Source organism: Leucoraja erinacea, chromosome 8 (genome assembly GCF_028641065.1).
Source record: "Leucoraja erinacea ecotype New England chromosome 8, Leri_hhj_1, whole genome shotgun sequence".
NCBI classification, from domain to species: Eukaryota; Metazoa; Chordata; class Chondrichthyes; order Rajiformes; family Rajidae; genus Leucoraja; species Leucoraja erinaceus.
Window position 1 is genome coordinate 11,400,905 of NC_073384.1, and position 23,524 is coordinate 11,424,428.

The following is a 23,524-nucleotide window of genomic DNA, read 5'->3' on the forward strand; positions in this document are numbered from 1 at the left end:
GCGGGACAGGCAGCATCTCTGGAGAGAAGGAATGGGTGACGTTTCGGGTCGAGACCCTTCTTCAGACCAGGCATCTGAGAAACGTCGCCCATTCCTTCTCTCCAGAGATGCTGCCTGCCCCGCTCAGTTACTCCAGCATTTTGGAAAATATAATTGTCTTTGGTCAGTAATTGGCCCAAGAGCGTTCTCAGAACAGAACCGTTACGAATTCATGTAGTCTCTTTAAACGGCCATTATTGACTGAAAAGACACTTAAAACGTCCATCTTCGGTCCAAAGTATTTGTTTTTTGGGAACGTCAACGAAACTTCATTGTATTTCTCGTATGTCCTTAATAACAAGCCATTATTCTATTTTGTAAGTCAGTCCCCGCGAATATCTGCGTCAGTTCCACTGCATAATCCGCCTGTAGTTTTAGCTACAACAACATCGGAATAACCGATATAAACCTTGGTGAAGGTCTCCAACAATAACCTTTGTTTTCAGCCACACAATCCTTTCAATCCAAATATTATGAGAGCAATGTGAATCGTTTAATTGTTCTGGTCCAGAGTTTTTGAGGAAACAGTCCTTGGCCATAATAGCGAGCAAAGCGATTTACCTTCTCTGGCCGAGAGGTGTTTGAAGGGCATTGGCGTGTGGATGTCGCCGCCGTGCATGGTAATCCCTGAGCCGGAGTGCGAGAGACCGCTGTTCTGCGACTGCCACGGGTGGCTGGCCATGTAGCCGGATCCGGGGCCGCCGTACACCCCATAGCCCGCCACCTGGTTCGATGCGGGATAAGGCCCGACGGCGCAGGGAGGAACGAAGCTACTCACAGCGGGGAGCGCAGACGGAGGCTGTAACACAACAAGACCAAGTTTGCTTTACTTTAGGATGTCAATATTACCGGCGTGAACACAGAAACACATCATTCAACGTGCGGAAAGCTAGGCGGGAGGGATGTTGGGTCAGTACCTGGGAGTATTTCAGATCCGTTTCGAGCGCCTGCTTCTCAATCCCGTTGACACTTTGAGTTGAGGGGAAGGTTGCTCTGTTCACGTTACTCCAATCTTCTACTTTTGTTTGATATGCTGACGCATCGACTCCACCAAGAGCGGCTAAAATACATGTTAAAATTGCATTGCATGTAAGGACCATTGGATATGCAGTGAAACGTCTAACCATGCAATTTACATTGCAGATTCATTATTTCTGCTTTTAGATACATAAACCACTTACTCTAAATATCAACAACAACTTTTATTCTCGCTGCCAACCCAGCATAATCAGATTTGTTTTAGTTTAGTTTAGTTTAGTTTAGTTTAGTTTAGTTTAGTTTAGTTTAGTTCAGTTTAGTTTAGTTTAGAGATACAGCGGGGAAACAGGCCCTTCGGTCTACCGAGCGATCCCCGCACACTTTCACTATCCTACACACACTAGGGGCAATTTACAATTACACCAAGCCAATGAACCTACAAACCTGTACCGTTTTGGAGCATTCCAGGAGTATAACCATATAACATCTAACAATTACAGCACGGAAACAGGCCATCTCGGCTCTTCTAGTCCGTGCCGAACATTTATTCTCCCCTAGTCCCATCTACCTGCACTCAGACCATAACCCTCCATTCCTTTCCCGTCCATATACCTATCCAATTTATTTTTAAATGATAAAATCGAACCTGCCTCCACCACCTTCACTGGAAGCTCATTCCACACAGCCACCACTCTCTGAGTAAAGAAGTTCCCCCTCATGTTACCCCTAAACCCCTGTCCCTTGATTCTCAAGTCATGTCCTCTTGTTTGATTCTTCCCCACTCTCAGTGGTATTTTTGGATTGGATTTTTTTTACTTTTCTTTTCAATACCTTTGTCATTGTTTTAATGTAGATTTCCATTGATATGAACGCATTTTTAATACCGATGATCACCAGCATTGATCATGTCTTGTACACGTGTCAATATATCTAACGCAAGTCAAGACAATAATCCGATGATTTATACCGCGTACGATTTGTTTTCGTACTATTTCTGTTGTCGAAAACGAAACAACAAACGGTTGCGTGTTAAAAGTGACTTTATCCCAACCCTCCATCCCAGATCAAAATGTAAACAAGCAGCCTCAGCGCAGGTACACAAAAATGCTGGAGAAACTCAGCGGGTGCAGCAGCATTTATGGAGCGAAGGAAATAGGCAACGTTTCGGGCCGAATTCTCTGCGTAGATTTGTCACCGCCACTGCACATATTCCAGCTACCTCTCTCGCTCTCAAATTGCAAGGTCAACAATTTGTCATCACGCTGATGTGGAATTTTGATGTGGAAAGATCCTACAAAGGCCTATCTGTTAGTCAAATATTGTCCATAAGAATCACAGAAATGGGACAAAGATTTTCAAAGCATGTGTAAGAAGGAACTACATATGCTGGTTTAAATCGAAGGTAGGCACAAAATGCTGGTGTAACTCAGCGGGTGAGGCGCCATCTATGGAGAGAAGGGTCTGAAGAAGGGTCTCGACGCGAAACGTCGCCCATTCCTTCTCCCCAGAGATGCTGCCTCACCCGCTGTGTTATTCCTGTATTTTGTATCTACCTTCATGTCCATAGCTTGTTTTAAACAAGTGTTAGATGGGTAATAAATAATCCGAAAAGACCTCCTGTTTTAATGTCTACTTAATGTTGTGACTTCCTTATCCCATGTCTTCTAGTTCTCATGAGCTATGACATTCAGTAGCCGATACACCTCTTATTCTTATTATTATTTTAATAATAATAATATTATTGATTATTATTCTCATTACTCTGTAATTCGCTGCTGTAAGAAGCAGCAGTCGCCTGGTTTGTAAGAGAAGGGGAACATTCGGAATGAAAGCTGTGCGATCATACATTTCCTTCATGCGATCTTTATATATATATTTTTGGTAACAAACAAAGTCCTGAGCCATAACACAAATAAAATCAGGCGGTCTCTTTCTACGGAAGTGCAATGTCGAAATTGGTGTTGCCATCCAATTTTACAGAGCTCGAGGAGAGTTAGGTATTTCGGAGGGGTGAGGTGGGGGTGCAGTAAGGGATTGCAGATGCTGGTTTACACCGAAATTTAGACACAAAATGCTGGAGTCACTCGGTGGGGCAGGCAGCGTCTCTGGATGGATGGAATGGGCGAAGGAGGGTCTCGACCCGAAATGTCGCCCATTCTTGTCTCTCCAAAGACGCTGCCTGTCTCGATGAGTTACTCCAGAATTTTGTGTCTATCTTTTTGATCCACTTACCCGCCTGTTCAACTAGGCTTCGGAGTCCGAGGATGTTGGTAACAGAATGAGCGCTGGGCCAGGCTCTGTGGATACCGACGTGTCCCGTCACCCCTGTCATCGGGACTCCAGCAGAACCGCTCATCTTGGCGACCGCCGATGACATGTGGTTGGGGTAAGGGTATTGGTAAATGGGGTTGTACGAGAGTGACGGCTGCGGCGGCATCTGCTTGGCACCCTCGCAGTGGCCCGAGTGCGAAAGGTTACCGATTTTGTTCCTCAAGATCCTGCTGATGGAGCTGACCGAAGGCACATTGTACTTGTCACACACGGCGTCGGCCAACAGCCTGTCTCGTATCTCCCAAGCGAAGATCCCCGGGTCTCCGTGCTTGTAATCTCGGATGTACTTCACCACCGTCGGCGTGGTCACCCTGGGTTTGCTGCCACCGATCGCCCCGGGTAAGATGGAGCCCGTCTCGTTGTAGCGGGCCAGGATTTTGCTCACGCAGCCGTGGGAGACGCGGAGTTGCCGGCTGATGTCGCACGGTCTGATGCCGAGCTGAGCCAGCTCAACGATCCGCAATCTGATCGCGTTGGGAAGCGGTCTCCCGTTCACGAAAACGCCGCCCAGCTGATTCACCTCCCCGTACGTCTGATCTACGGGAGAGAGAAAGAAACGCAGGTCTACCGTGATAACCTCCCGCTTTTAACGTACAAAAACGATACACGTCTAGAGATGAAACAGCTGTCAAAACATCCCACTACATCCCACAAACTCCTAAGGCCTGACCACGGAAAGCGGCATCTGTTTCCAACAAAAATACATTCGCCGACTAAAAATATGAAGTCATGTGTTTTTTTTTTTGGAGATAGCATTTCATTATTATCGACTGGCTTGTAATTATATATTTTATTCGCGTTGGGATTGTCCATTCCACCCGCGTCCGTCGCTGAATGTAGCTCTGCAGATTGCAAACTATCACAGCGACGTCCTTGTGCCGTCCCAGTTTGACCCCCCCAATTAATGTACATTTTTAACACAATCTCCGCTCCTCCCCCGTCTTCCAATAAAAGGGTCTATTATTTTACTTTTTACATCTGCCAAAAAATAAAATACCTCCACAAGTCGAATCGAGCAAAGTCGAGGGACCGAGTGCCGATTTACGGGTCTGATTCACACACACACACACACACACACATACTGCATGCGTGTAAAAGCAATCATTTTTCCTTGCGTTATCAAACTCGCTGCAACTGAACCGTGCTAATACGATCCGATGCTTACCCATTGTCTAACGAAGCGAAAACCTCTCGGCGATTTTTTTTTTTAAGAAGCGTCCTCTTGTAGTGGCTGAAAGTTTGTTTCGAAGAGGCAGGCTAAATACGGACGGGAAACGTAGAGGGGCAGGCAATAGACTCCGGCTCCAAACGCACGGAAGCTGAATTCCTTCCGCGACCCACGCTTGCAGACTTGTAGTGGAAAGGGGGGGTGGGGGGAGGGGGAGGGGGGAGAGCAGTATTGAGACGGGGCTGCCCGGACAGCACAAGATGATCTTCATCCGATTAGGGGCAGATTTGTATATCCTAGAGGCTGCAATTTACCCGGATCAATTTTACGCGTCTCTCCAAGTCAGTCTTGATGGTCGCGCTGCGAAGTTCTCATTAGTCTTTCGCTGGCTTCCTCCTTTCTCCCATTGGCTGCCTTGAAGCAGAACTTATCAATGTCGCACGGCGACTATCCGCCTTCCTGGCAACTCCTCAAAGTCGGGAAGGGCAGCAACAGCAGCTGAAGTCTTGATTACTAGAAATTTCAATTAGGATTCGCGAAAGCATAAAAGCTTCATATTTTATCCATAATTATTTTTTTTTTAATCAGAAATATTTGATAGATTGATCACTTTAATGAGGAATAAAGTTCGGATAATTCCATAACATGTCAACAAATATCATGTGTAAGATATGTAAAAACATGTAAATAAATATCATAGGTACACAAAAATGCTGGAGAAACTCAGCGGGTGCAGCAGCATCTATGGAGCGAAGGAAATAGGCGACGTTTCGGGTCGAAACCCTTCTTCAGACCAATAAATATCATGCTTTGCACCGTGGCGTAATATGTGTTCAAAAGGCATTCTCATGATTGAGATATTAGCTTAGTCCTTTGTGAAGTAACTATGCTTTTGTTGCAATTCAATTCGTCGTGTTTGTTCAAACATCTTCATTCATCAATCACAGGTTTTTCTATTTTCGTTTTGTAAAAAATGGTTAAGAGAAACTGACAAGCGGCAGATTAACATTGGATTTTTAAAGGAATTCGAGACGAGGACAGCGCCCATTTAAAAAAATGAAATTTTAATGAAAACAAACTTCCTAAACCCACCGGTATGACTTCCCTATGACTTTTGAGAACAAATATGTTAAAGAACCCTATGTTTTTTGGGGAAAATAAATAAAAGCCGGGATATTAATAAGTGAGAAGGTTCACAACTTTAGGCACAACTTTGGACATGGGATGTACGTTCCCCAAAACATTTGTGCAATTGCCATCTTTGCAATAAATGCATCGCCCTCATATTTACAAAATGTTTGGCGTGAAACAACTAGTCGGGACTAAAGCTGAATACCACTGACTCGGGAAGGTGGTCCATCGGCCCAAATGATACAAACAACGCTGAGGTAATTGAAATAAAAACTAAACAAGGCAACTATGTCCAGACATCTATCTGGACACACTCGAATAAATAACTTTCTATATCAATTATAGAACTGTATCAATAACATTTCCCACTGACGGTGTATCATTCTTAAGTGGTCGTTAAGGTCATGTGATAGGAGCAGAATTGGGCCATTCGGCCAATCAAGTCTACTCCGCCATTCAATCATGCCTGATCTATCTCTCCCTCCCAACCCCATTCTCCTGCCTTCTCCCCATAACCCGTATATTATATTACCGATCTTATATTAACCGTGTTTCTGGCGATTATATTAAATAGTTGGACTGGGTAAAAAGTACCTTAAGCTTTTGTTTTAACACAGTTAATAATCAAGGAAATAGCAAGACAGTTAATAATCAAGGAAATCCCCACCATCTCTCTGCATCTGACGACATATCTATTCATTCCATTTAAGCAGTGTCATAAACAATAAATAAAGTGGGTTTAACAGTAGGCTGAACACTATTTTGAAACGTCGACACATTTTTGTCACGTTTACATGCATATATATTATTGCACGAATGCTTGTTTTAAGGCTGAGTTGGGGTGTTTAAGTGATAAGGAACTTCGTCGGCAAAGCACAATCTGCGCGCCGTATGTCGACATGGGGGGCAGGCATATCGTTAATCTGCTCATCCTTTACACAGTTGAAATAATAATATATTCGTCGTCCCACAGGTCACAAAAAAACTGTCAATGCTCATGAAAGTTGCAGTTTATGGCTTCGGGACGTGCCTGCCTTGTTTCCCCCGTTGAGCCACACATGCGAGAGATCAGTGCAGGTCAAACTTGCCAACTTGTTTTTTTCTCTCTCTCTAAACGGCTCGTAGGGTGAAAGTGACCAGATATATTAAAATAAAAAGAAATGAACAAAACCTATGCAGAATTTCAGGTGCGTAGACAGGGCGCGCTGGTATGTAGGATCGAATGCGCTCAGTGGGCAGTGCTATGCCGTGCTGTGGCCCCAAACTACCACACAATCCACTCCTAAATATCAGGTAACGCTATCAATGTATCTCGTTTACCAGCACTAGCCAAAAGAAGTATGTTAATTGCAACATATGCAATCACTAATTAAACCGGACAGGATCCATTTAAATTATATTAATGATATACTCTTATTATTAGAACAGTGGTAAAACTCGTGATAAAATGTTTTATTAGAAGCATGCACGTCAAATTATCCCAGCCAAGATTTTTTTCTAATTCACTAATTCACAAATGCTAATTCACCACAAAAATATGTAGGGTCATTAAAGTATCAGAATGGAAAATTAGTAGTAATGTTTGAATTGTAAATTTCATAGATCTTAATCGATTGTCCAAAAGGATTAAGAAGGCTGCAGAAAGCAGTTTCCCAGTCCATCGCTGGTACTGGGCTCCCTAACATGGAAGGGAACTTGAGGAGACACTGCCTCTTATCATCAAAGACCCACATGCCACATTAGGTTTCCAAGAGTAATTCCCGGGATAGTGGGACTGCCATATGCTGAGAGAATGGAACAGCTGGGCTTGTACACTCTGGAGTTTAGAAGGATGAGAGGGAATCTCATTGAAACATATAAGATTGTTAAGAGCTTGGACACGCTAGAGGCAGGAAACATGTTCCCGATGTTGGAGGAGTCCAAAACCAGGGGCCACAGTTTAAGAATAAGCCATTTAGAACAGAGACGAGGAAACACTTTTTTTCTCACAGAGAGTGGTGAGTCTTTGGAATTCTCTGCCTCGGAGGGCGGTGGAGGTAGGTTCTCAGGATGCTTTCAAGAGAGAGCTAGATAGAGCTCTTAAAAATAGCGGAGTCAGGGGAAATGGGGAGAAGGCAGGAACGGGGTACTGATTGGGGATGATCAGCCATGATCACATTGAATGGCTGTGCTGGCTCGAGTGGCCGAATGGCCTACTCCTGCACCTATTGTCTATTGTCTATTGTCAATTGTCAATGCCACCCTGGCTGTGCTCTCTTCTCGCTGCTACCAAGGGGAAGGAAGTACGGGAGTCTGATAACCGTTACCTCCTGGTTCAAAAACAGCTTCGTCCCCTCATCAATAAGGCTCTTGGACCACCCTGCACAACCCAAACCACAACCCTACCTCAGCACCGATCCACTACAGACTTTACACTAAGACAGACACAAAATGCTCGAGTAACTCAGCTGGCCAGGCAGCATCTCTGGATAAAAGGAATTTCGGGTCGAGACCCTTCTACAGACTGCAGAACCGGTGACTTCTTCAGACTGATGAACCGGTGATGCTGATTTACACTACTATGACTTTGCTCTACGTTCTCTGGTTTCTGCATTATCAGGGGCTTTATTTCCAAGAATAGTGATTAATGTATTGTATATTTGGTGTTGTTGCTTCTAATGTGCCTGTAAAGCTGAGACAAGGAAGAATGGTCTCAACCCCAACCCCAACCCCAACCCAATCATTCTCTCTAGAGATGCTCTCTGTCCCGCTGAGTTACTCTAGCATTTTGTGTCTTTCTTCGAAGAATTTCATTGTCCAGGTTCATATCCGGTGCCAATGACAAATAAACGCTATTAAAACTCTTGAGAGATTGGGTATCTATATATTTGTTCACAAACAAATAATAACTGCTTGAAACATTCACGTCTTGGAATCCGATATTGACATTATTCTGCAAGGCTTATATATTGGCTTCGTCATACTAGTAATAAAATGTATTCGTCATTGTCTTTCCGCTGACAGGATAGCACGCAACAAAAAACGTTTCACTGTACCTCGGTACACGTGACAATCAACTAAACTAAAAAGGGCCGAGCGGCCTAATTCTACTCCTATAACTTGGGAACTTGTGAACATGTGTGAACTAAAAAATAATAACATTGTTGACGTCGCCAGCTTCAATCGAATGCGGACAGAATCGAATTATTACCAACGGGAAAACCTTTCTTCACTTTGTGTTGTCACGTATTATTTATCGAAAAATCACGTATTATTTATCGAATGGATATGCATTTCACGTAATAATTTGTACCCCGTGTAGGTATATATATATATACACGGGGTGCTAAGTATATATGTGCCTTTTTTACTGAACTGGGCACAATATATACATATAAATATATACATATTGATATCGCTTTATTTTATTAGTAAAAAAAATGTGAGATTCGGCTGCAGAGTAAAAATAAATAAGGACTCTATTGATGTCCGCCTTCTCGGCGGCTGCTCCTTATGAGACGCTTTTATGATCCATCATCACTTTCGCACGGAAAGGTACAAAAAAAAACTTGAAAAAACTTGACGATCCGTTCTCCTGAAATGATTCTGTCCAATTTTCTTAACCGATATCGAATATAAATTAATAAATAATTTACGTGCAAGCGACGTCCATTCAGTCGAATGTGTTCTGCTGTTCAGTTCGGCTAAAAGGCCAACTTGTATCTCAGACAATTCGCCCACTTGCATTCCGTGTTTCTAAGAAAATTCCGTGCCACACAGTGCGAAAAGGAAGTTTTAGTTTCAACAGAGTTCAAGGGTGAGTTAGTGCCATGTTTCAGGTTTACGTCCAAGTAAAAACTTTATGTAGGTTTTAATTTCCATAATTCGAAGAACAAACTCGTTATCCTTGCTTGACCCAGGGAAATTCCAGGATTTGGGATTTGTTTCCTTCCCCCTGAAAGGTGCAACAGAACATCTATGTGAAATTCCAAGAATGAAAAATCAAAAGTAATTCTTCAGAAGTGTGTTGAGATTGAAATTGACAAGGAACCGCAAATAAAGAGATCATGATGGCTGCTTGGTTTAAGTTGATGACATGAAGCATATCTCGGAGCTTTAGTTAAGGCCCGTGGTTGTAGGAAAGTTGTGAGCTAATTCAATAATATTTTTGGAACGGATTTGACAAGCCGAATAACCAACCTCCCCCCTTTCCTAGTCAAAGAAACTGCAGATAATATAAATTTAGAAATAATTTGAATAAAATGAAAATGATTAAATCAATTAGCAAGTCAGGCAGCATCTGTGAGGAGTGAAACAGAGGCAACGTCACATGGAAAGATTAAGCGATCGCAGATGTTACCTGACCTGCTCAATGTTACATCCTCTATCTCCCATCCTTATTCCATCTTGACCAACCTCCCAAAGGAGATGAGAGGCTTTGGGTTTGCCCATTAATCCAATCATTTAAGGCCTGGACAATGGAGGTCACCATTGCCAATTGCAGAGAGGATTGGAATAAGACCGTAAGGGTGGTGATGGCGAGATAATATTGTGGGCCTCTCTCTAGACATGGAGACGTGGATCCAGAGTCCTGTGGGGCAGGTGCAGAAAGAAAGGTCAAAGATAAAGACATAAGCTGGAGTAACTCAGTGGGACAGGCAGCATCTCTGGAACGAAGGAACGGGTAACGTTTTGGGTCGAGACCCTTCTTCAGCCTTAAGAAAGGACAGTTCTGTAATAAATAATTACAGGACCGCAGTGCACATATTTATTTTCTTTCTCTGGAAAAATAATTCATGAGATGTGCCCGTCGCCGAAAAAGACTGGCATTTATGTACTTCACAGATGAGCAGATTGGAAGAGCTATCTCCGTGACCCGCTGTAACCCGTGTGGTTGAGATTCACCGAGTGGCACCAGGAACCAGAGCATCACTGTCTGACAGATCAACAGAACTACCCTGAAACACAGTCTGAAGAAGGGACTCGATCACGTTCTCCAGAATGCTGCTTGGCCCTCTGAGTTACTCCAGTACCTTGTCTCTTTTTTTAAAAAATAAACCTGCGCCCGCAGTTCCTTGTTTATACACAGCACAGTCACAACGGGTGGTGTATTTAAAGAGATGAATTAGTTGAGGCAGCGACTATCCCAACGTTTATGAAAAAGGCACATGGATAGGGCAGGTTTGGAAGGGTATGGGCCAGGTGGGACTAGTGTAGATGGGACATGTTGGCCGATGTGGGCAAGTTGGGCCGAAGGGCCTGTTTCCACGCTGTATCACTATGACTCTTATGGCCCGAAACGTCGCCTATCCATATTATCCAGAAATGCTGTCGGCCCGCTGAGTTACTCCAGCATTTTGGGGGGTTTTTGAATGAGAATTTCTTGTTCGTCGCAATAACCGATAAGTATATTAAAATTCCAATCTTCTGTGCACCTGGGAATCAACTATTGTTTCGCACGTTATCCAAGTTCCAGACGCTATCCCGGAGGTCAGTGTGGGCTCTGGGACGCCCGAACCCGATTTCCCTGAGCCAGTGGCTCTGCCTAGTGGACATATCCCGCATCGTGACTGGCGAGGGAGCGCTCCAGAAAGGGATGCGAGTGATCCGTGAACCCTCGAGTCACGCTAGTTGTTCGGTGGCGAACCCGCAACTGAGCGGCTCCCTGCAACAGCAACAACACACACACAAAAAAGCCGCATTCGCCAAACGTGGCCGATCGTGGTGGAACCGTGCGAAGTGAAGGACGCAATTGGAAGTGTGAGGTGAGATTGCCTTGTGTGTGTTTACGCCGATCGATCAAGGGAACAGTGCCGTGCGAACGGAGCAAAAAGCAAACATCCTCCAAATTCCCCTGGATGCATGTTTTAACGCATTCTCCCGTCAAAGCAAAAGCATCTACGCTTAGTCAACATTGTGTATTTGTGTGCGTGTGTGTGTCCCATGAATTCCTGTTAATATGCTTCAAGTAAACAAATGAACATAGAATGTGAAAATCTATATGTATCCAATATGCCAATTCGCCAGATCGGCGTGTAGTCTGTACAACTATTATGCACTGGTCACATTTAGTTTGTCATTCACATTAAATGCAACAACAGAACAAGCCGTGAAGTTTGAAGCACAAATAGTCGTGTCGGCGCAGTACATACTGAGCGAGTAGTATGGGCAGTGGGAGTGGGAGTGGGAGCGGGGAGCCGGGGTAAGTGCGAGCCTTGTATAAGAGAGTCTTTTGAGGGGAACACAGAACCTGAAATCGCAAGCTGTGATACAATGCCCAACCGGGCAGGTGTTAAATATGTTTAGGAAGGAACTGCAGACGCCGGTTTACACCGAAGATAGACACAAAAAGCTGGAGTAGCTCAGCGGTTCGGGCCAGGCAGCATCTCTGGAGAAAATGAATGGGTGACGTTTCGGGTCGAGACCCTTCTTCACCCAGGTGCTAGATAAAGTTAATTATTTTTCTTTTAATTACCTATAATTGTGCCGTACTCTAAAACTGCAGACGCTAGCTTCAGCTCCTAGCTCAATATATATGAAACTGTTGCAATGCAGAACACAGTTCTGAATCGCTAAAGACAGATGCATTTCATTTGCCCAAGTGCGTACCGCACGCAGAACTGTCGCTGTTCCTAATGGATCGTATAGGGAGTCTAAAATCAAATAATAATCCGATGTTTCTTGATGCAGTTTTTTGACTGTGAATTAGGAATTTATGCACTCAGGACATTTTTCCTCGTTTTTTTTGTTTTGGGAAAATATAATTGGTTTATATTCCAAATGGTTTACACCGTTTTTGATTCCCACAATACCCGTTAAACTAATCACAACTGAAGTAAACCCTTTTAAAAATACGTTGTTCCTGCAATTTATCATTTACGCGGTTTAAAAATATATATATATGAATACCAATTAGTAGAATATATGGTAACCAGCTATGACCATGTGTAACTTTATTTTACAGCAAAGAAATATTTAGATTTTACAACGCAGGTATTTTAAGCGTCGGATTACAGTAACGGTGCCTCAACTTTAAGTGTTACATTTCTCTACAAATCTCCAAAAAGCTACCCATAATAAAATAAATATTTCGAATTCCACCATGTAAACGTCTATCACTTTTATTTAATAGATCCAAAATGAAAAGGCGAAATGTTAATAAAATACTAATCATTACAACCTTTTTTTGGTTGTTTGTGGCAAGAATTGTCATGTTATATTGTCATTTGCTTTTACGCGCTTTGAAAAGAGTGAAGAAAATAACTCTACTGGGCTAAGTGCAGCGAGATTCGGAATCGCTGTATTTTTCACCCATTCAAACCAGAGATACTAGAGGATCTTTTATTCAAACGGGCCCCAAAGCATAGTGTAGGGGTGGTGGGTTCTCTCGTATACTGTAGTGGCGCAAAATGTTAATTTCTTTCATTTATTGCGTCGGTTTTAGAAACTGCCATACAAGTAATGAAAAGAGGGGAATGACGCGTGTATTTACAGGTGATTAATACACCCAGGGATCGGTTTCAACGCGGGATGAAGTTAAGTACATAAACTGGAGCCAGGTACATTAATCATCCTTGAACATTCGCTGTTGTATTTCGATCGCCAATTGTGTCCTCGACTGGACAGACTGATGTGTGTAAAGGAGGGAACTGCAGATGTTGGTTTAAACCGAAGATAGACAAAAAAAAGCTGGAGTAACTCAGCGGGACAGGCAGCATCTCTGGAGGGAAGACTGGAGAGGACTGTACAAGGGTCTCGACCCGAAACGTCGCCCATTCCTTCTCTCCGGAGATGCTGCTTGTCCTGCTGTGATGTTATTACATCTTTTTGTGTCTAAACTGATGTGTGTGTACATGGTTTAGGAATGGGTTGCGCCCTCTAAAACTAGCCGAACGCGGCATGCATCAGAACACGTTAAATCATTCGGATTATGAAAGGATTTGAAAGTATACATTTTTACAGTGAAGTGCGCGGCCTTGTAACGCGCTTGGCTGAATTTAATCCGCTTGTACCCTATCCCATTCAGTCTACCAGTTCCGTAGGGAATCGTAAACAAATCAGACGGAAGATGATAGGAAATTGGGAGCATTTTCACACGAAACACGTGTAGCTGGGACATATTGGTCGGTGTGGGCAAGTTGGGCTGAGGGTCCTGTTTCCACACTGTATCACTCTATGATTCTGACTCCATATCGTCCCTCTTCTGTGCCTAGATCTGTTCGACGGAATCATTGTGACTCTGAAACGAACATTGCAGCTAATTCTTCAGAAAACTTTTAAATCACGTTAACACTGCATTGTTTTCCCCAATAAAGAATTGTCATTAGCTTATATACACATTATGAATTGTTAATGCGTTAAAAACAGAACACGTTTTTCTTGCCTCCTAGAGTAAAATCTAAAAAAACCCCAATATTGATGGAAATTGGCGTTTAGTTACATTTCGGGAAGTTGTACTCTAATATGAAATCAATCAATTGGCAAACAGTATGGCGTCGACCTTATAACAAACAGTTTATTTTGTTTATTTAAGGATTGTGAAAGCTGTTCGCTTTCATTTGTGTTTTATACATGCATACCGTTGTCTAGACAATTTGGTCACATTAGTTATACGACATGCAATCCCAAGGAGATGACTTGCATTCACCGTGTCACCGGGTTTGGCGGGATATTCTTCTTCGACCGTCTGAATGATCTAGCCCAAGAGCCTGTTTATTCAGGAACATAATTGTATACTGATATAGAATACCACTCTTTAGAGGCGCTCCATAATCAATGACACAAATCACTGCCAAAGAGGCAACATGCGAGATATTAGCGCCTCGCCTCTGCTTTAAAGCCTTGTAATTTGGTAATTGTGAGAGTTAGCTCATTTGTGTACGAGTATTGGCTCGGCGATGATTCGCGGTCTAACTTCACATGTGCATCCCAATATTTTCTTTCATATATGGTTTCAATTTTCCACCCTCCCTCCCTCTAAACATAAACTCCTTTTTATTGAGTAGAGAGAAAAAAAACTGCACCGCCGGTTTTGATTTACTGTATGCTAGTTTGTGATCTCATTGCCCAGTATGGAAAATATTAGAGCGGGTCCAGATTGCGTGCAATAGGCAGACCGGGAACAAACATGGGGTAAGAATGAAACTGTCTGTACAATACTATACTGTGCAATACTATATAAATGCATGCAGCGGTTCCTCGGCCCTTCTACAAATTGATCTTTCAACTATTCGGAAATCACGTTATAGTACCGCGTAGAAAGTTGATTCCATTTAAAGTTGGTTGTTTTTTGCTCGCGTCTTCTGAGGGATGAACACAAACCGTTTGGAATGGAGTCAAAATGTAGTCCAGCAGAATCCAGGGAGAATGTTTCGCCAAAGGGACTAACCATAGATACCTAGGCAATAGGTGCAGGAGTAGGCCATTCGGCCCTTCGAGCCAGTACCGCCATTCAATGTGATCATGGCTGATCATCCCCAATCAGTACCCCCTTCCTGCCTTCTCCCCATGCCCCTTCATTCCCCTACCCCTAAGAGCTCTATCTAACTCTCTTTTGAATGCATCCAGTGAATCTGCCGCCACTGCTTCTGAGGCGGAGAATTCCACAAATTCACAACTCTCTGTGTGAAAAAGTTTTTCGTCATCTCAGTTCCCCCTTAATCTTAAAATGTGGCCCCTGGTTCTGGACATATCCAAGATCGGGAACATGTTTCCTGCATCTAGTGTGTCCAATCCCTTAATAATTTTAAATGTTTCTATAAGATACCCTCTCCTCCTTTTAAATCCAGTGTATACGTTCAGTCGCTCCATTCTTTCATCATATGACAGTCCCACCATCCCGGGAATTAACCTTGTGAATCTACATTGTACTCCCTCAATAGCAAGAATGTCCTTCCTCAAATTAGGAGACCAAAACTGCACGCAATACTCCAGGTGTGGTCTCACCAGGGCCTCTTTGCTCCTATACTCAACTCGTCTCATAGAAACATAGAAAATAGGTGCAGGAGTAGGTCTTTCGGCCCTTCGAGCCTACACCGCCATTCAAGATGATAATGGCTGATCATCCAACTCAGCTTCCTGTACCTGCCTTCTCTCCATACCCCCTGATCCCTTTAGCCACAAGGGCCACGTCTAACTCCCCCTTAAATATAACATCTCGTTATGAAGGCCAACATGCCATTAGCTTTCTTCACTGCCTGCTGAACCTGTATGCCTACTTTCAGTGGCTGATGTACTAGGACACACAGGTCTCTTTGCATTTCTCTTTTTCCTAACCTGACACCATTCAGATAATAGGCACAAAATGTTGCAGTCTCAGCGGGTGAGGCAGCATCTATGGAGAGAAGGAATTGGCAACGTTTCGGGTCGAGACTCTTCTTCACCCTTGTTCAGCCTGAAGAAGGGTCTCGACCCAAAACATCGCCAATTCCTTCTCTCCATAGATGTTGCCTCACCCACTGAGTTACTCCAGCAGTTTGTGTCTACCTTCGATTTACCAGCATCTGAAGTTCTTTCTTAAACCATTCAGATAATAATCTGCATTCCCATTCTTGCACATTATACTGCATCTGCCATGCATCTGCCCACTCACCCAACCTGTCCAACTGTAGATGAATAGAGGCACCAGGTCCATTTAGAATGGAATAATATAGAAACAAAGAACTGCAGATGCTGGTTTATACCAAAGATAGACACAAAGTGCTGGAGTGACTCAGCGGGTCAGGGAGCATTTCCGAAGAAAGGTCCCAACCCAAAACGTTACCCATCCTTTTTCTCCAAATTCCATTATCAAGACTCATTGTCTGTAACTTGTTCTCACTTAACAAACAGCTAACAATGACCTGTTTCTTTTATCATCGTTACTTTTTTTGCATATATTTCATTCATTTGTCCAATGTCTACATCACCATCTATATCTCTCAAATCCCTTTCCCCTGACTCATTCTGAAGAAAGGTCTCAACCCAAAACGTCACCCATTCCTTTTCTCCAGAGATGCTGCCTGACCCACAGAAACATAGAAAATAGGTGCAAAAGTAGGCTGCAATCTTGAGCAACACACATAGGTGCTGGAGGAACTCAGCGGGTCAGGCAGCATCCATGAAGGAAATGGCCAGGCAAAGTTTCGGGCTGGGAAACTTCTTTAGAGAAGCTTATGTTGAAGAAACTTATAACTTTAGAGAAACCTATGTTGAAGAAGGAAAATTGGGAAGAAGATGAACAGAACAATGTTACATAGAAACATAAAAACATTGAAAATAGGTGCAGGAGTAGGCCATTCGGCCCTTTGAGCCAGCAGCGTCATTAAATATGATCGGCTGATCATCCAAAATCAGTACCCCGTTCCTGCTGTCTCCCCAAATCCCTTGATTCCATTAGCCCTAAGAGCTATATCTAACTCTCTTGAATACAGTATATCCAGTGAATTGCCTGTGGGTTATTTCCTACTAACCTATTGTAGTGCTTGTTAGTAGTTGCTCTGCCTAACATGCTATTTATATTACCAAGAGCTTATTTACATAATTCAGTCTGAGTAGCTGCTAGTTACTGTAATGTCCTGCAGACCAATGCTGTAAGTGGACTTTAATAAATATGTGTTGTATCTTGACATATGTACGACTTGACTGATTACATTGGCCTCCACTGTCTTCTGTGGCAGAGAATTCAATTTTTAAGTCTGAAGGTCCTGACCCTGCTGAGCCACTGCAGTACTTTTTGCTTTTAGGACAACGTTATAGTCTGGCATTGCAACTAAAGATAGCACAACTATTACCAAAAATAAAACTACTTTGGCAGGCATAAAGATTCCATGAGCTTGCCCTCGGAAGATCACATGAAAAATTAAATCATGTTTAATTAAAAAATCGGAAAATACTAAATAACCTAAACAAACTCAGGGAACAAAATTCATGGTGTTGAATTATTGAGTCACTCATTTTAAAGCAAAGGCACTTTCAGAAAATATTTAATAATTCATTATTCCTTGAGGGGCAGGATGATGAGGAGTGATCTTAGAGAGGTGTGTAAAGGCATGAGAGGAATAGATAAAAGTGAATGCACAGAGATTTTTTACCCAGGGTAGGGGAATTAAGAAGTAGAGGACATGGGCTTAAAGTCTTTAATAGGAACCTGAGAGGCAACTTTTTCATTCAGAAGGAGTTGGGTATTGTTGCGTGCTAGCCAGTCCGTGGAAAGTCAATACATGATTACAATCGAGCCATTTACAGTGTATAGATACATGATAAGGGAATACTGATCAGTGCAAGTAAAGTCCAATCAAAGATAGTCCGAGGGTCACCAATGATGTAGACCGTAGTTCAGCACTGCTCTCTAGTTGTGGTAGGATGATCCAGTTGCCTGATAACAGCTGGTAAGACACTGTCCCTGAATCTGGAGGTGTGCGTTTTCACACTTCTATACCTTTTGCGGGATGGGGGAATGCTTTGCGTGAGATAAAACCTTGTCCTTATTTTTCTTATTTTTCTTTCTTACCCCTTTCGTATCTGAAGCAAAATCACAATATCTCAACATCTGCGCCTCAGCCCCAAACCCAACTACCCAAGCAAATCTAACCACAAGTAACCCTTGCATTCCCTCTCTCTCCACCCCTCCCCCATCGTAATCCTGTAGTAAAATGCAAAGTGCTGAAGTAATTCAGCGGGTCAGGCAGCAACTGTGGGGGGAATGGATATAGAACATGTCAGGTCATGACCTTTCTTCAGGCTGATTGGAGTAGGGGGCAAGAGAGCTGGAAGAGAGAGTTGGATTTGGATGGTGGGGAGGGGGGGGGGGGGGGGGGGGGGGGTGGGGACAAAACCTGGCAAGTGATATGTGGGGCGGGATGTGATTGACAAATGTGATCTCTGAGTTCATTGTGCAGTTTGAAAAATCATTGACCAGGAGGGGCGGCGCAGTGGTATAGTGGTAGAGTTGCTGCCTCACAGCGCCAGGGACCCAGGTTCGATCCGGACCATCGGTGATATCTGTACACAGTTTATACACTCTCCCTGTGACCGCATGGGCATTCTCTGGGTGCTCCGGGTTCCTCCCACATCCCAAAGCAAGCAGGTTCGTAAATTAATTGCCTTCAGTTAAAAAAGTTGTAAATTGCCCCTAGTGTGTGTCACTAATCAGTAGTCACTAGCCACTGCTATTACAAATTGTAACAAGTAGAGCTAGTCCACAGGATGATCGCTGGTCGGCATGGACTCTGTAGGCTGAAGAGCCTGTTTCCACGCTGTATGCTTAAAGTCTAAAGACATGAAGCTATTACTCTCTCCACTGATGCTGCCTGACCAGACATTTTCAGTCCACTCAAAGATAGACACAAAATGCTGGAGTAAGTCAGCAGGATAGGCAGCATCTCCGGAGAGAAGGAATGGGTGACATTTCAGGTTGAGACCCTTCTTCAGACTGAAGGGTGTCGACCCAAAACATCATCTGTTCCTTCTCTCCAGAGATGCTGCCTATCCCGCTGAGTTACTCCAGCATTTTGTGTCTACCTTTGATTTAAACCAGCATCTGCAGTTCTTTCCTACACATTTTCAGTTCACTATCATATAATGCCACAGGGAGTAAACAGTGATAAATGAGTCAGCTAACATCATTGACTACCATTCAGTCCGAAGAGGAGTCCCGACCTGAAATGTCACCTACCTATGTTGTCCAGAGATGCTGCCTGACTTGCTGAGTTCCTCCAGCACTTTGTGTGTGTGTGTGTGTTTTTTTTTTTTATTTGTAAAGCATCACCTGCAGTTCCTTGTTTCCATGACTAACTCTACCTGTTTGGCACTGTTTGCGGTGTGGCATTCAAAACACAGATGCATGGCCCGATTAAGTTTTAAATAGATGTGACACATTTGAGAAGTTGTTCTTCCTTCTCCAAAATAGTTAGGTTCACTTTAGCAAAGTTGTGTTCAATTCAATGGCAGTAAAACTTTATATATTACTGTGATGGCAAGGAGGGGTGTAAGGCAAAGACATATTTATGAACAAGCGATTACAAAAGGTTACCAGAGAGTAATTCTGGAAAAGGCTTATCATATTAATGAAAGTTGCCCATATCCCAATGAGAGAAACAGGATGTAGTGCGATATACACACTGATATATCATTCAGTAATATATATTATTTTATGCAAAACAAAACTTGTTTTACTTGTTTTTGGTTTCATAATATACTGAGAATTCAAGTAATTAATCAATTAATCCTCTTTAGCAAATCCAGCTCAAGTGTCTTGTCTTCGGTTGCTAACATATGAGCGACAATATCTTTACAGCTCACCCCAAATGCCACTGAGTTTAGAGATAAAATGTAGAACCAGACCGTTCAGCCCATGAAGTCCACACCGACCATTGATCACTTATTCACACAAGTCCTGTTATTGCATTTTCTCCTCCACTCCTTAAATACTCGGGACAGATGCCAATTAACCTATAGAGGTGCACCATTTGGGCATGTGTGAGGAAACCATAAAAAATCCCATGCAGTAGATAGACACAATAAGCTGGAGTGACTCAGCAGGACAGGCAGCATCTCTGGTGAGAAGGAATGGGTGACGTTTCTGGTCGAAACCCGTCATCGTCGCAGGGAGAAAGTGCAAACTCACACAGATCGAGGTCCAAATCAAACCTGGGTCTCTGTCACTGTGAGGAATCAGCTCTACCAGCTGTGGCACTGTGATGACCCTTGCTGAATTTTGAACGTATATTTGATTGACTGGAGGCACAGCGGCACAGCTGGTGTTGCTATCACCTGACAGTGACAGTGAATCAGGTTCAATCCTGATCTCATAGAAACATAGAAACATAGAAAATAGGTGCCGGACAAGGCCATTCGGCCCTTCGAGCCAGCACCTCCATTCATTGTGATCATGGCTGATCGTCCCCTATCAATAACCTGTGCCTGCCTTCTCCCCATATCCCTTGACTCCACTAGCCCCTAGATCTCTATCTAACTCTCTCTTAAATCCATCCAGTGACTTGGCCTCCACTGCCCTCTGTGGCAGGGAATACCATAAATTCACAACTCTCTGGGTGAAAACGTTTTTTCTCACCTCAGTCTTAAATAACCTCCCCTTTATTCTAAGACTGTGGCCGGCCCCCTGTTTCTGGACTCGCCCAACATTGGGAACATTTTTCCTGCATCTAGCTTGTCCACCAGTCCTTTTATAATTTTATATGTTTCTATAAGATCCCCCTCATCCTTCTAAACTCCAGTGAATACAAGCCTAGCCTTTTCAATCTTTCCTCATATGACAGTCCCGCCATACCAGGGATCAATCTCGTGAACCTACGCTGCACTGCCTCAATTACAAGGATGTCCTTCCTCAAATTAGGAGACCAAAACTGTACACAATACTCCAGATGTGGTCTCACCAGAGCCCTACACAACTGCAGAAGAATCTCGGGTCCTGTCGGTGTGGAGTTTGCACATTCTTCCTGTGAACGTGGAGGATTTCCCTGTTATCCTCCCATATCCTCAAAGATGTGCAGGTTGCTTGGTGAATTGGCCTCTGTAAATTGCGCTTAGTATATGCATGGTAGAATCTGGGAAGAGCTAATGGGTATGTGGGAAGGAATTAAAGAAAGCATTAATGTCAGATATGCAAATGGGAGATTGGTACTTGGTGTTGTCTCGATGGGCCGAAGGGTCTGATTTCATGCTGTGCCTCTCTGTGGTTTGACCCATGGCTGTGAAAGCCAGTACATAAAGACGTCAAAGCAGACGCTAATTAAGACCTTGATCATCGTCTGCTTTGATCTGTCCTTTTCACACCTTACATTCTCTTTGTACCCTTCCATATCTCTAGTTTAACTCTCCCTAACTCTCAGCCTGAAGAAGGATGTCGACACAAAACGTCACCCATTCCTTCTCACCAGAGATCCTGCCTGTTCCGCTGAGTTACTCCAGCATTTTGTATTTATCTTCAGTGTAAACCAGCATCTGCGGTTCCTTCCTACACATAAAGACAAGTCTTTCTTCCCGCCCACATCTTTCCTTTCCAGCTTTCTCCTCCCTACTACCATCAAGTCAGAAGAAGGGTCACAACCCAAATAGTCATCTGTCCTTTTAGCACAAATTAGAGGAACAGCCCCTCAATTTCGCTTGGGTAGCTTACACCCCAACGATATGAACATTGACTTCTCTAACTTCAAGTAGCCCTTGCTTTCCCTCTCTCTCCATTCACTCCCCCTTCCCAGTTCTCCCACCGGTCTTACTGTCTCAGACTACATTCTATCTCTGTACCGCCCACTTCCCTGACATCAGTATGACGAAGGGTCTCGACCCGAAACGTCACCCATTCCTTCTCTATAGAGATGCTGCCTGTCCCGCTGAGTTACTCCAGCATTTTGTGATCATCCTTTTCCTCCACCGCTTGAACCTTTCAGTACCTCTGACAAGACCTTTTTGTTTTGCTCTTTCTTTCTTGTTTATTTTCTTGATTTCCTTCTTTCCCCTCTTTCCCATTTGCTCGTTCTGCTCCCCCACAGCTAACATGAACCGGGCACCTTAAAATAATCTTAGCACGTACACGGCGTCTAGTTTTAGCTCTGTCTGTTATCAAGTATTGATGTGAGTCAGAAAATAAGACCACTGCATACTTTTCCTGTCAAAAATGGTAACATTATACAAGCTTCTGTAGCATGCGGCAGCATTATAATCATGTCAGCAGTCTGCTAGGCAATGAAAGCTGTCTGTTTGCCTTTACCTCACGTTGAAAACTAACACCTCCATATTCTGCGTGGTGAATTGCTTCAGAATTGGAGCGCTTGAATCCACCATGGCATTACTGAGACAATTTGGGGGAAATGAGGGGCAGATTTATGTCAATATGACATCGGATGGAAGCTGCATTCCAAATCTCGTTGCGCTTATGTGCAATGACAATAAAATATATTATTATTATTATTATTTGGTGTCAGTTGTCTGATGAAAGTATATTTTAAACTGGAGTCAATTACCCTTTATTTTGAATGAATGGCAAGAGACAAACGATATGTTTGCCCAAGTAATGAAGTGAGGAATTAAGAGAAGATGCTTCCAATGATCATTTAAATCCTAAACCAACTTCTTGATTCTTTGAGACAGTTCTGATGCTTGAATGTGTAGGAAAGAACTGCAGATGCTGGTTTAAATCAGAGATAGACACAAAATGCTGGAGTAACTCAGCGGGACGGGCAGCATCTCTAGAGAGAAGGAATGGGTGACATTTCGGGTTGAGACCCTTCGTCATTTTGAAGAAGGGTCTTGATCCAAAACGTCACACATTCCTTTTCTCTGGAGATGCTGCCTGTCCTGCTGAGTCACTCCAGCATTTTGTGCCAATCTTCCAGTACGTGAATGCTGTTATAATATTTGTCAGTATAATCTTAAGCCATTAAGTCCCCCACTTTTATGTCACTGCAAAGACATGTGGGCTTAAGATGGCAGATGTGCAGGAGTGGGCGCCGTCTGTGTATGGCAGCCTGCCCGCAGTCCATCTCTTCACCTTTTTTTAATTTTAAGTCCTGTTAAAAAATGTTAGTTGGATGTCTTTTATGTGGGGGGTGGGGGTGGGGAAGGGGGAAACTTTATTTCTTAGTCCCCTACCTGGTCGGAGAGGCAGCATCCCTCCGAGCTGCTTCTTCATCCCGTCCTCATGGCCTACCATCGAGAATGGAGCGGCGTTTCCTGTCGGGACCGGCTGGGACTACAGCGGCGGCGGTGGCGCAGCGCTGGGACACCAACACGGAGCAGGGGATGCCTACCGGGTCGCCGTGCGGTAAGCTCCGGAGCGCTGTGGCCGCCGACTCCCAACATCGCGGAGCTGGGGCTGCGGGCGTCCGGCCGCGGGCGGCGCTGGATTTGGAGCACCGCGGAGCCTGGGATCGAGTTCGCCGGGGTCGGAGCTCCAACCGG

General features: G+C 43.7%; 1 protein-coding gene and 1 long non-coding RNA gene across 7 annotated transcripts in view; one reads left to right on the forward strand and one right to left on the reverse strand.

Annotated features, from left to right (window-relative positions):
* The window catches only part of LOC129699310 (paired box protein Pax-1-like), a 46,853-nt gene extending 37,334 nt beyond the window's left edge, over positions 1 to 9,519 (reverse strand). For 3 of the 4 annotated variants that reach the window (XM_055638973.1, XM_055638972.1, XM_055638971.1), the window contains exons 1-4: positions 9,283 to 9,519; positions 3,250 to 3,885; positions 957 to 1,099; positions 601 to 838 (exon numbers count right to left, since the gene is read on the reverse strand). In XM_055638973.1, coding sequence (XP_055494948.1) covers positions 601 to 838; positions 957 to 1,099; positions 3,250 to 3,885; positions 9,283 to 9,373 — 1,108 coding nt within the window. In that variant the 5' untranslated portion in view covers positions 9,374 to 9,519. Of the gene's footprint in view, positions 1 to 600; positions 839 to 956; positions 1,100 to 3,249; positions 3,886 to 4,513; positions 4,866 to 9,282 lie in introns of those variants that run through there. The other variant, XM_055638974.1, reaches the window with a different exon arrangement.
* A 566-nt stretch (positions 9,520 to 10,085) lies between these two features.
* LOC129699311 (uncharacterized) overlaps positions 10,086 to 23,524 on the forward strand; it is an 80,119-nt gene continuing 66,680 nt past the window's right edge. For all 3 annotated transcript variants that reach the window (XR_008723823.1, XR_008723825.1, XR_008723824.1), the window contains exon 1: positions 10,086 to 11,391. This is a non-coding gene — a long non-coding RNA (uncharacterized LOC129699311). The remainder of the gene's footprint in view (positions 11,392 to 23,524) is intronic.